This window comes from Sciurus vulgaris, assembly GCF_902686455.1.
Source record: "Sciurus vulgaris genome assembly, chromosome: 12".
Taxonomy (NCBI): Eukaryota; Metazoa; Chordata; class Mammalia; order Rodentia; family Sciuridae; genus Sciurus; species Sciurus vulgaris.
In genome coordinates this window covers 111,605,876-111,619,453 of record NC_136473.1, presented here as the reverse complement: position 1 = coordinate 111,619,453, position 13,578 = coordinate 111,605,876, and the positions used below count along the sequence as shown (strand labels likewise).

General features: G+C 52.5%; 1 protein-coding gene across 4 annotated transcripts in view; it reads left to right on the top strand.

The window, feature by feature from the left end:
• The first annotated feature begins 11,465 nt into the window (after positions 1–11,465).
• Positions 11,466–13,578, top strand: part of RCSD1 (RCSD domain containing 1) — a 50,253-nt gene continuing 48,140 nt past the window's right edge. For 2 of the 4 annotated variants that reach the window (XM_079106584.1, XM_079106583.1), the window contains exon 1: positions 11,862–12,203. In XM_079106584.1, coding sequence (XP_078962710.1) covers positions 11,877–12,203 — 327 coding nt within the window. In that variant the 5' untranslated portion in view covers positions 11,862–11,876. The other 2 variants (XM_079106585.1, XM_079106586.1) reach the window with 2 other exon arrangements.

The following is a 13,578-nucleotide window of genomic DNA, read 5'->3' as shown; positions in this document are numbered from 1 at the left end:
TTTCCACAACTCAGGAGGCTGAGGCAGGAGGATCACAAGTTCAAGGCCAGCCTCAGCCACTTAGAGAGGCCCTCAGCAACTTAGTTATTTTAACTTAGTTACTTTAGTTATTTATTTAGTTATTATTTTAACAAAATAAGAAAGTGCTGAGGATGTAGCTCAGTGGTAAAGCATCCATGGGTTAGATCTACAGTACCAAAATAACTAACTAAATAAATATAAGCAGAATCACACAGTCCTTGGTGACAAGCTTCTTTCACTCAGCATAAGGCTCATTCACATTGTAGCACGTGGTAAGACTTCCTTCTGTTTCAAGGCGTCATAATATTCCACTACATGAATACAACACATTTCTTTTTCAGATGTAAATGGTACTTGGGCCCCTTCCATCTCTGGGCTACTGTGAACAATGCTGCAATGAATGGAGGTTTATAAATAGTTTTTGAGACTCTGCTTTCAGTACTTTTGGAGGTGTAGCCCAAAGTGGGATTGCAGGGCCACAGGGTAATCCCATTTTGGGTCCCCGACAACCTCCAATTGTTTTCCACAGGGAACTTTCTGTTTCATAGTCACACCCATGGTGCACGGAGGTGCCGGGTTCTACACATCCTTGCCAACACTTGTTATTTTCTGTTTTTCAATTACCTTGTTTTTGACAACAGTCATTCTAAGAGGGTGTGAGGTAATACTGTGGTTTTGGTTTTCATCTCTAGGGAAGGGGACATTGAGCATCCTTTTGTGCACTGTAGGCCCTTTGTGCAACTTCTCTGGATGGTTGTCTGCTGGGTCCTTTCCTGTTTTGTTCACTGGGTGGCTCGTGGTTTCATAGTTGGGTGGTTAGAGACCTTTCTGCATTCTGGGTGTAGAGCTGCGCTGGAGATGCGTGGACGTCACACCTGCATAGCCTCTCCACTCCCTCATTTCCTTTGCGGTGCAGGGTTGTTTAAGTGTGACATGGTCCTTCTCTCCTCCTGCTTTTGTCACCCGTCCTGGGGGACCACTGTCCAGGCATTACTGCCAAATCCATGCCTGGAAGATTTTTCCATTTTCTTTGAGAAGTTTTATGATTTTTGGTCTTAGGTTTAGGTCTTTAATCCATTTCCAGTTAATTTTTTATGCGATATAAGGTAAGGGTCCAACTTCATTCTTGTTTTTATTAGTGCTTTCTAGTTCATACATAGAGTGAGGTTCATTTTGATGTAATCATACATTCAGGGAATATAATTTGCTCCATTCCAGTTCCTATATTGGATGTCCAGTTTTCCTGACACCGTTCATTGAAGACATTTTTCTGTATGTGATCTCGGTAACCTTGTTGAAGATCATTTGGCCACATACACGGGGGTTAATTTCTAAACTCTATCCCGTGTGTCTGTCTTGATGCCAGTTATCACATCGTTTTGATGACTGTAGCTTTATAATGTTTTGAATTCAGGAAGTATAAGACCTCTAACTTTGTTCTTCTTTTTCAAGGTTGTTTTGGCAATTTGGGGTCCCTTGAAATTCTATATGAATTTTGGAGGTTTTTTCCCTATTTTTGTAAAAAATACCATTGAGATTTTGATACTGACTGCATCAAATCCATAGATAGCTTTGGAAATTAGGTAGTATGGAAATTTTAACACTACTATGCCTTCCAATCCATTAACACAAGATGTAGTTCTATTTATTTTTGATTTCTCAAATTTTTCTTGGCAACATTTTACAGTTTTTAGTGTAAGGTTTTTTACCTCCTTGGTTAAGTTTACTCCTAAGTATTTTACTCTTTTTGATGCTATGGTAAATGGGATTGCTTTCTTAACTTCCTTTCAAGATTGTTCATTGCTACTGTTTAGAAACACAACGTGACTTTAATGTTAATTTTGTGTCCTGAACTTTGCTGAACTCATTTATCAGTTCTAGCAGTTTTGTACGAATGTGTAATCTTTGCTTGCCTGTATATTAGATCATGCCATATGCAAACAAAGATAATTGTACTTCTCCCTTTCCAATCTGTGTGCTTTGTTTCTTTTTCTTGCCTAATTGCTCTGGCTAGGACTGCTGGTACCATGCTGAATTTAGTGACAGTGCTAGGCAAACTTGATTGCTCCTGATCTTAAGAGGAGAGATTTCAGGTTTCACAGCTGAATATGATGTTAACTATGAAACGTGTATAGTTTTACTTTGTGATTTATTTTGGAGTACTAAATGTGGCAGACACTAGTCAGGCATTAAAAACGACAGCTCAGCTGGGGTTGTAACTCAGGAGTAGAACACTTGCGTAGCATGTGTGATGTCCCAGTTTTGATCCCCAGCTCCCAAAGGAAGGAGAAAGAGGAGGAGGAGGAGGAGAAAAGAAAGGAAGGAAGGAAGAAATGCTAGCCTGCTAACCTAGGATAACTAATTGGCAACAGAAGATCTCCTTATGGGTTTTTCAGATATGGCTTTATAGAGACATGGGATATACCTGTCTTGTAAGCTATGTTCTCTCAAACTCAGGTTTCAAGAGACATGAGTATTGTGCAGTACCCAGGAAGCATATCCAACCCGAGAGACCAGCGATGAACCATCTGGTGGTCCTCCAGAGCCAACCCTGACGTTCACCGCATGGGAGCTCAATGGAGCAGCGGCTGTCAGGAACCAGGATGTTGAAGAAGGAGGACTTGGAAAGGAACTCATCACTTTCCTTCTAGGCTCTTGGTGGCTTTAGAGACCTAGGACCTCCTAGTGTAGAGATCTTTCTATCTGGACTTGAAGGGGAGGCAGTAGAAGGGGGAGCAACCAGGAAAGAGAAGGTCGTGCTCTGAAAAGTCTCAGAGCCTCAAGAAAGGGTCCTTCAGTCATCGAGGGGATGGAGCCATGACCGTAGCTTGAGCAGGCCTTGAGCGGGCCCCAGTTGCGTCCCAGAGCTGTGGTGTTTTGTTTCTGTCGTGCTCCATGTTCTAAGTGATAAGTCGACTTGGGTGAAAAGAGGAAGAGAGGCTTCACTCGTTTATTCACCAAGGGTTTCTTGTGGGTGAGAAGTGAACAGGCCGCTGTGGCTTGGGTGCCCTGGGACACTGAAAAGTCACCCCAGCACATCCTGTGCTAGAGAGGCACACCTGTGGGAGTGGGGGACAAGGCACTCGAGCGTGGCTTAGGGGTGCCTCCCAGCACTCGGTCTGCTCAGCAGTGACCCTGAGCTGGAGGGCCATCCACAGCTATCACTTCCTCACACTGCTTTCTCAACACTCATTTCCTTCTTACCAGCCCCAGTTCTCCTTCTGGTCTTCTGGCCTTACCGTAAGCGTGGCTTTGAGAAAAAGCACCAGACAGACAGAGAGACAGACAGACCAAGACACAGCCAGAGAGAGCACGTGAGCCCTTCAACACAGCTGCAGAATTAAAACAAAAACGTCAGAGGAACAGAGTGTTCCAGCTGATGAACTTCCTGTCCATGTCTCTGGGGAGCAGGGGGAGGGCTGGATCTCAGAATGGGGGAGGGGGAGGGCAGGGGCCTGGCGGGGTGGGACTTGTCTTTCCTGCATGGTCACCCAGGTCGGGGCCCACCTGCAAGGCGGAGATGCACTCGCTGAGGCTGGCCGTGGTCAGAAGAGGCCTGGGGCCACTGGTGCACCCAACTTAGAGCAAAACAGGATGTTAGCTCAGCGTGACTGAGCCAGGAGATGCAAATTCCTCCCTGCCCACCCTCTACCCCCAGCCGCTGCACCCACACCTCCCCGCCTGCTGCAGAGCATGTCTGCCTCCTGGTGACTCCATGTCCTTTGCTTCCCGGCCAGCCCTGCAGTGGGGGTCAGTTTAGTTCTCAACTCTTTTCAATAAGGTTTCAGACTTTGGGTCATTTTGACTAGGGGTCCCTTACCACATCCCTGGGGACTGAGACAATTACCCAGTGAGGAAGTGAGGTTGGCGATTTGACCTCTGCCGGCGCGTGCAGTGGCCCCTGGGTTTCCGCACTCACCGAGCCTTTGGCCGCAGTGTCCACAGGCCAGCGTCTGGAATCTCCCTCTCCTGCTCACTCTTGCCCCTTCTCTTGCTCTTCACTGCCACCAAAGTGCCCCTTCCTGTGCCTTGAAGGAATCAAAAATCGCAAACCAGAAGCGATTCTGCTCAAGTTCAATTACCTTCGAAATGCAAATATCACTTCTTTTTTCCGGGCAAGTGCCAAGCTTGAAACCCCCCAGAACAGCACTCTGGGTGTGGCCCCCTTTCCCGTGGAGGGAGGAGGGGCTCTGTGTCGACCACTGTGTGAAGGCCGCCTGTGCAGCTGGGGCGGGGGCTGTAGGCCAGGGACGCCGAGGCCGGCCCTCCCCTCAGGTCCTGGGGCCTTTCTCACAGGCTCCTTCCACCCGGAGCCCCACTGTCCACTGTCCACCTCGCTCCCAAGCACACGGAGGTGGGCTTCCTCTGCCTCCTGCCCCTGGGTCTTCCTCGACCACCCCTTCCCTGTGGACCTGCCCTTCCTCAGGACCAAGCCCCATCAGCCGTGCCTGGCCTCGGGACCCTTGGCAGTGTATCCAGGTCGCATTCTGCTTCGGACATCATGGACCTGTGGTCACCTTCTCAGATGAATGACATTCATAAGGTGGGGCTCCTGTGCGGCCTCAGGGAGCCAGCAGCACCTGGCACCCGCCAAGAAGAGAAGTCTTTTAGAATCCCCAAATCAAGGAAGCAGAAAAGTAAAGGACGGTGTCTGCGTTTAGGTGAGGTACTAATGATGCCGTCCAAAACAGCAAAACCATGGAGAAAGCTCAGGCACCAGGTGCCATGGGAGACTGTGGGATGAGAGGAGGTGGACCGGCAGGCATGAGCTGAAGGGGGGGCGGCGCTGGCACCTCCCCAGGAGTCGTGTACCTGGAGCGAGCCCAGGGCCTCACCACTGAGCCACATCCCAGCTCTTACGTTTTGTTTAGAGACAGGGTCTCACTAAGTTGCTCAGGGTCTTTCTAAGACACTGAGACTGGCTTTGAACTTGCCATCCTCCTGCCTCAGCCTCCCGAGCTGCTGGGATCACAGGTGTGCGCCACCATGCGGGGCTCCGTAGACCTTTATTGATGCACTAACTCTGGGTGACGTAAAATAGGTTTCCAAAATGAAGAGACGCTCTTCAAGAAAGTGAAATCGAGTTATGAAAACTTCCCCTTCCTCCTCCTCCTCCTCCACCTCTTTGGCAGGTGCGAGCAAAAAATACAGAATGGCCTCCAAACTTGGAATATCCAGGAACCGAAGAGACAGGGACTCCAAGGACCATCCCACGGAATACAGGTGCAGAGAGGCAAGACAAAGACACGCCCTTCCTTAGAGGCTGGGCTGCAGTCAAGACACACTCATAGGAAGAAATGGGATCACACGCAGGAGGCTGAGGACTGAGAGGCGGACTTGGAGTCCCACGGTGGAGGAGGCTCCACATGCTGCCAGGACCTGCCCCTGGGTGTCACTTTTCCTTCCTGAGAGTGTGTGGCTGCCCTTCCTATTTCTGTGGCAACCGTGACCCGCGTCCGTCACACTTGCTGCATGCTGCACATTCTCCAGCAACCCTGTGTGGTGAACCCTTTATCCACATTTTACAGATGAAGAATCTGAGGTCATGGCTGGACCCAGGAAGCCTGGTGCCAGAGCTGACCCTAAGCAGCTGTGCTACGCTCCATGTTACAACTCTCGGCTGTTACTACATTTTTAGGTGGGCATGCAAGAACTGGATTACAAAATGAATTATCTACCTTTTTGCAGGGGGATAGTATACAATTATTGGTTCATCCAACATGTATTGATACCAAATTCGAACCCAGTACTGATCATGGAATTTTAAGACAGAATGGACCGGGGCCTCGTCCAGTGTGGAGTTTAGCAGAAGATACAGTAAACAGGTGATTTAAAACCCTCACCATGACAGGAACAGGAGAGGCAGGAGTTGGCTCTTGGGCAGTGCCTCTCTCCCAGGTTCCAGGTGGTAACTGTTCCTAGGGGCCCACGCGGAGAACTGAAGGACTGTGAGAGGCAGCTCTCTGCAAAGCAGGGGTGGACTCGGGGTGGGGGATAGCCCATTGGGAGACCCAAAGGCTGCAGGGAGAAAGCCTGGGGGTTCTCTTGAGGGGAGATAAGCACTGCCCCTCAGGGAAGGGCATGAGTCCTGCAGAAAGTACTGGGGAGCCGAGGTGTTCCAGAGGAGAGCCAAGCAGGACCTGGGAGCGGTGGGAAGATAGAGCTGGAGGGCCAAGGACGGTTAGGAGCTGCTCGGCCCAGAGGTGAGTTGCTTAGACTGCAGGAGGTGGCAGGGAGCTCCCAGCAGGATCACAGCCCCGACTGGCAGAGAGAAAGGAGGAGCCCAGAGACGCCCAGGTTTCTGTCCTGAACAGAGGGATGCTTAGCGGGACCACCACAGAGGGAAAAGGACACTAGCAGGTGAGGACAAAGGTTTTTAATGATTTTTGCAAATGAGCACTTTTCCAGAGTCGCACACGGGAACACAGGGTGCAGAGGACTTCCCTCTGCCTGCTGTCCCGAGGGAAGACGGGATGCGCGCAGGCTTCCTTATCAGTGTTGAATCGCTGGGGAGCCTGCCGCTGGGGCAGAGGGCGACTGGGCTGGCAAACGCCCCGCTCTTCACCCTACTAACAAGAGCTTCAGCTGTGCGCGGCCTGGGTCCCTCAACAGATCCTCGTTTCTCTAAGTGTCACCCGGCCTGCATTCTAGAAAAATCGATTCCTTTTCTTTGTAGAAAATAAGGCAGGAAATGGTGGTCCATATCACCTGCTGCTAACCTTAGACAGCAGCGAGGTCACTACAAATTCCAATGATGACTCTAGTTTTTTCAATTTAATTCTTTTCCCTTCTCAAAGGACATTAGTTTCCAACTCCCTTTTCCGCCTGCCACACATTCTCCCTTCTCTCCATCTACCTGGGTTTCTCTTTCTGACCTTCCCTGCCGATTTCCATCTCCCCATCTCGGCTCCTCGGTTTTTGCTTCTGTGTCTGATTTTGTCTTATTGTAAGTTTGTACCTATCTGGATCAGCTGTGTACCTTCCACGGTAACAACAACAAAAATAACTCAACAAGCTTAAACTATAAAGAAATGTATTGCTTCCCATACTAAAGCCCAAGGGAAAGTCCCTCCAGGGTTGGTCAATTTAGTACCTCAACAAAGTCACTGAGTTCTCTATTAAATGAATATTTACTGAGTGCTTATTTGTGCTTGGCCTTGACTTTGGCACACAAAATACATACCAAGAAAAAAAGAAACAAAAGTATCTGTGTTCACAGAGTTTTGCCTCGTGGCAACAAAGTGGCTACTTCAGTTCCAGTTATCAGGTAGGATAATATTTCTTCTTGCACACCTCTTTATCATAAAAGGTGAACGTTTCCCCTTTTGTCTCAACCAAAATTTCTTTACTTATCCTTCCTAAAACAGTTCTGCACAGGGGAAATGGTATTTCCAGAGTTGGCTTAGACTGTTCAGGATTCACCTGTTTGTTGAAACTAAAAAAAGTAACAAATCAACCAACTAAACAAACAAACCCACAAACACTCCCTATTGGTCTGGGTGGGGCTCACGCACAGATACTTTTTCAAAGTTCCCCTGGTCATCCCAATTTACAGCCAGAAGTGGAACTGGTGGGCAGGTGGGCGGCTTGGCACACTTTTTTAGGTCTGAGGTTTATGTGTTTTTGATAGATCTGCCCACTTTCTCTCCTAAGCCTGGGATGATGCGGCAGAGGGGGAGGGTAGCCCTTGGGACCCCTGTCTGGTCCCCTTGTGGTATTTGCCAGCGCTGCTCTTGAGCCTGGGTGGTTGGACCTGCGGCCCTGCCCTCGGCTGAGGCTGCCCGGGCTCCCCAGAGCACCCAGCTGACTGCAGCCTCCATCTGCACGTCCAGGCTGCCTCACTCCAGATCGGGTCTCTTTTCCTTTTTTAAAGAATGAAATATCTCCCCAGAATTATAAAGACCCATGGGTTAACTGCAACCACTGAAACAGCACAAAAATATTGTGGCAAAGAAGGATTTGGACAACGCTGTCCACCCCTCCTCTGTCATCCCAGAAGGCAGCCCCTCTCTGCCCCCACCTCCTGACAGCGTTGCCAGCCTGGGTCCCCCTGTGGTGGGAGGAAAGGTGGGGAGGAAGGGTGCCCAAGGGGCAGGGCAGGGCAGTCCAGAGTCAGGAGGCCTGGTGCTCAGTTCTAGCCCCCTCCCCACCACCGTTTTTCTCAATTTTCTAGTTTGAAATAATTTTAAACTTTGAGAAAAATCACAAGAGTAGTATAGAATCCACCCAGGACTCCTTTTGGTTTTGCCAACTAACTTTGTAATTGTTTTAACCCTCTATAGTCACAGGGCCCTACCCGAAGCCCTGCCTTAGCCCAGCCACCTCCCTCACCAGACCTCCCGCCTGCTGGGCTTTCCTGACAGGACTCTTGGGAAGATTACCGACCAGTCACGCTGGGGAATGGCTTCCTATTTGGTTTTTCCAGCGTTTCCTCCTGATTAGATTCAGGTTATGCCCCTTTGGTCATCACAGAGTAATGGGACCTTGCCCTTGTGTCCCATCAGGTAGCGTGTGACGTCCATCTGTCGGGTTGCTGGTAGTGTTCACTTTGATGGCTTGATTCGTATGGTGCCTGTTACGTTTCGCCTCCGTAAAGTTATTTTTCCTCAATTGTAATCAATGAGTAACTTGTAGGGAGAAATTCAGTGAAATCCCACGCCTCGCCCCCGCCCTCACCCCCTAGACGTAGCATCGTGTGGGTCCTCTTCTGAAGCACCGTGGCTGGGCAGTGGGCGCGTGGCCGGTCCCCACCTCTCCCCCTTCGCTAGCTGGTAGAGTGCAGTTAGCTTCGCTTCCCACTTGCGCGCACTTGCTCACACCCCTGTGGGTGGTGGACTAAAGCTGTGTCAGTTCTGACCCACTGCTAGCACTGCTTACCTCGAAGGCTCTGCTGGTCCAGACTCGCCCGCCGGAACCGTGCAAGCTGACTTCTGTTTGTTTCAGCATCTCCCATCACGCAGGGACCGTGTTCTGGTGGTCTGGCGAGCGACGTTCCAGGTTTTCTCACTCCATACCTGCCCCCTCCCCCCCGTAGAGCCACATGCAGCCCACACCCCACTTTCTAAATAACATTCTCCACGCACAGAACAGGCCTCCTTGGGGAAAATGAAGGCCTGGAGCATCCACAGATTTTGGTATCCAAGGTGGCGGAGGGGTTCCTGGAACCAACCCCCTCCCCTAGATACCGAGGAACAAATGCGTGTGTGTGTTAATATTTATAGTTATGAAAGAATCTTTGCTTCTTGCTCTGAATTTTAAAAATAGATGATCAGCAGAATAATGTGGAGTTGAGCTTTTATAGTTCTGATTGAAAACTGATTCTGTTACTGCTCGTCATGGCCATCTGATGATCTTTTCTCTCACTGAGCCCTTTCTCCCATGGAGCCCCCACCTCAGAAAGGCTCTGTCTTGGATTTAAAGGTAAAGACTGCAAATTTGCTTCATTCATTCATTCTTCCAGGTATCCATTCATCAACTATTCGCTGGAAGCCTGGCAGGTGCCTGGGGAAGCCAGTGGTCATGGCCCTGGTAGGTGCCTGGAGAAGCCAGTGGTTATGGTCCCTGGCAGGTGCCTGGGGAAGCCAGTGGTCATGGCCCTGGTAGGTGCTTGGAGAAGCCAGTGGTTATGGCCCTGGCAGGTGCCTGGGGAAGCCAGTGGTCATGGCCCTGGTAGGTGCCTGGGGAAGCCAGTGGTTATGGCCCCTGGCTGGTGCCTGGAGAAGCCAGTGGTTATGTCCCTGGCAGGTGCCTGGAGCCCAGTGGTCATGGCCCCTGGCAGGTGCCTGGAGCCCAGTGGTCATGGCCCCTGGCAGGTGCCTGGAGCCCAGTGGTCATGGCCCCACACAGTCCCTCTCTGGTGTGCCTTGCTCTTAGTCTGCACAGACCTCTGTTTATTGCTTGGCTGGTTCAGACCATCAGGGCATGTGCAGGGAAGGACCAGGGACTGAGAAGGAAGTGGACCCTTGTGAGCCCTCCAGACCCCACAGAAGGGGAGACACTGACTCCTTAGACAGCCACTTTCCCTTCCCCCTAGTTGTCACCTCCTCCCACAGAGCTGCTGTTCACCCAGCAAGGCCCAGCTGGGTCATCTCTGTTCTGGCTTCTGGGGGTCTCCTAGAGGTCAGTTGAGAGGAACACATACCCACAGCCACTCACCCACTCCCTGTCTCCGTCCCTCCTCCTTCCCTCCCTATCTTCTGCTGCTTCCTTAGGCAAAGGTCTCCACCTGGGCCCAGACAGCTCTGGAGCAGCATTTGGGACCAGAAGCATGGGAGGCTCCGTATTTGCTTTGTGTGCCCCCCCGGGGGGGGGGGGGGCTGCGCAGGGCGTAGAGAGCAGCAACAAGGCACCTTGGGTGGCTGTGGTGTGGTCGGAGCCTAACGGTTGGTTTCCTTTGGGTAGGCATTTCCTCCTCCTGTTTGTGAAGCCAGACACCTGTACAGGGGCTGCCCATTGAGAGCTGAGAGCAGGACAGGTTGAGGAAGAAGGGAGAGTTCCAAGGTCAAAAGACATGGCTGATGATGAAGCTCCAATTGCCAGCTCAGTCCCATACCTTCAAAAAAGAAAGGGCAGAGTTATGAGCATGAGCGTGCATTGCAGCGACCCTGCTCTCACGCTGCTGGCTCTGCCCTGGCTTCCTCACTTCGGCAGCTGGACACCTTGAATGGGAGGGGCTTCCCATGAGTTCCTGGGATGAGGGTGCCTTTGCTCCAGAGTACCTGGCTCTAAGTCACAGGAGTACCAGGCTCTTATCCATTTGAAACTTATTATGAAGCTAAGTATAGCTACTCTTTCCAGAGCACCTATTACATCGTAAAGGTTAGGAAATGAGGATCAGAGGTTCAAGAGTTTAAGTGACCTGTCTAGGGAAACACAGGCAGAAAGCAGCAGGGTTGGGTTCAACCTTCCATCTGCCTGTTTCTGAAGTCGGGGTCTAACCCCTATGCTCAGCTGGATAAATGAACTGGAGACCACCCCGGCATGAGGGCTGCTAGCAGTTTAGAAGGCCAGACCTTAGAAGTTTCTATGACAGGAAGGTGGTCACGTCTCTAAGGCTGGCACCCAAAGTAGCAGCTGAGGTGTCTGAAGGCCGGGCACTGCTCGGAGAAGGGTAAGGGCTGGGGCGAGTTCTCAGCTCGTTCCTTCCCCAGTGTGTCCTGTCTCCCTTCACAGCACCTGCCTGTCCCACTGTCCACCTCTATGAAGGCCCCCTTCCCTGGCTGAGTTCCCAGGGCTTGGGGAACAGGTTAGGGGTAAGAATGCTGCAGGGGGACACTGGCGCTGCTGCCAGCCAAGTCCCTCTCCCCTTTCTCTCCGACCTGGGAAGAGGGTCCCAGGACGGCGCCTAGAGCTGTGGCCAGCACATAAACGGGCAGCGGAGGATGCCCTTGGCACTAGCAGTCCTGTGTCCTCGCATGCTGCCTCTCCGCCACTCAGAGGGCTGGGCGGACCCTGGGGGAGGATTACTAAGCCGGGCCTTATGGGAATGGGATGTTTAGGATCTTGCCCTTGCTATATTTACTGGGAATGGAGGAAAGGCCCTTTGAAATTCCCACAGAACCCGGAACACTAATCGAACCAGCTTGGAGAAGTTTTCCAACAGCAGGCTTGGAAAACTTCGCTTAGATTCCTTGGTTCTCTCCTCCTCCTGAAACACAGGTCGACGGCAGATGGGCAGATGGATCGTGTGGTTCCCAGAACTCGAGGATGCGGAGGCAGGTCGGGGAAAGGTGGCCCTGTGCTGCACGCGCGGCCGCGGTCTGCACAGCTCCCGCAGAGAGCGCGGCCGCGGCCTCGGGGACCTCGCCCGAACCCCAGGTGTGACGGTAAATGCAAGGAGGAAAGAGGCTGGAAGGATGGGCATGAAGGAAGGAGAGGGACGCAGGGGAGGAAGAGCCGCCGGCCGGCCTCACCGCCAGGCGCGCGGGAGCGGTAGCGGGGCGGGCCGCGGCCGGCGAGCGGGCGCGGCTGCTGCCACCTTGTTTGGGCAGCCCGTGGAGTCGCCGCGCCGAGTCCCGCCCGAGGAGGGACAGCGTCTGCTTAGATCTGCGTCTAAATTTAAACGCGCTCGCCGCGCTCCGCCCCGCCCTCCGCCTCGGGCCTCCTCCCCCTGCGCTCGCCTGCTCGCGGCCAGTCCTGCGCCTCGCCTCGCCCGCCGCAGCGCGACCGCCGGGGACATGGAGGTAAGGAGCGCGGCCCGAGCCCGCGGGGCGACCTGCCGCACCCCCGGGCGGGCGCGGGCGCGAGGGGCCGCGGGAGGCGCCTCTGCGGGCGCGCGGGTCCCCGCCGGGCACTTCGTGCTGGACGGAAAGTTGGGTGCGGCTACGGCTGGGGACAGGCTGAGCGTGCGGAGAAACACCGGCGGGCAGGCAGGAGCCCCAGGCTCAGAGGTGGCCTTGAAATGCAAACAGCTGGCGTGGAGGCTGGCCCCTCTGCCGGTGCGGGGCTTCCCTTTTGACTTGCAGAGTGGCCTTTCGGGAGTCCGTCTGTCCTCTTCTGAAGTCCCTCTGTCCTGTCACATCTTTCATAACTTTCTGAAAAGCACCCCTGACCTGGCGGCCGGATGACCTCATTTGTAGTGAGACTCCAGGCTCCCCGGATGCCCCTGTCTTCTGAGACCGTGTCACATCCAAGGGGAGCTCCAGAGTCAGGCCCAGGCTCCTCTGACTGCTGGGAGGAGGGCTGGGGACTTTCTGTCCTGCTCCAGTCTTAGTGGGGTGCGGGGCTACCACCTTCCACAGGAGGAGTGGCTTCCTCTCTCTACTTCTGGAGACCTCTATAAGTCTCCCCCTGGGAACAGACACCTACCATTTCTCCTAAATCAACCTTAGCCAGACCTGGGGCTTTTGAAAAGAGCAAAGAAGAAGCTGCAAATGTCACACAGTTTTGAAGGTGGTTCCCACTGGTATTGAAAAGAAAAGTGTGCTCCTCACTGGGCTGGTGGCTGTCCTCTCACTAGCCAGGTGCTGAGCCTGAGCCCTGGCTCTTTCCTAAGCTGGAGTGCTGCTTGCCTTCTCTGAAGGGACCGTGGGTTTGTCCTGGTCATTCACCTCACCCAGTTGTCTTCAAGGAACAGGGATCGCCTGGGAGATTTCAGGGAGGGAAGGACCGTGGGATCCACTGGGTTCTGAGAGGGACACTCTGTAGACACATTGCAAAGCAGAGAAAATGAGATGTGTGTGTTAGGATGCACACACAGCAGAGCTCAGCGGAGGGGGTTCCCAAGTCTATTCAAAGATCCTACTAGCTCAAAGCAACAGGACTCTTTTGGGGCTGGCTATTGCTGCAGGGCCGAGGAGGGACGTGGCCCCTGGGAAACCTGGCTTGTTGGACTAGGGACAGGCAACTAAAAAAGTGTGGTAGATGCAAGCGACCTCCTCTTGGAGGAGTAGGATGCTCCCCATCCTCTTGGAGCTGGGATACGTTAAGCCTGGTGGAAGGTGTTCAGTAGGAATCATGCCCTTTCTAACCCCTTGCAGAATGAACTGGACTTGAGAGGAAAGCAAATTTATGCTTAAAACAAGTTTGAACTTCACTCCAGTAAAGACACCGAAGGGC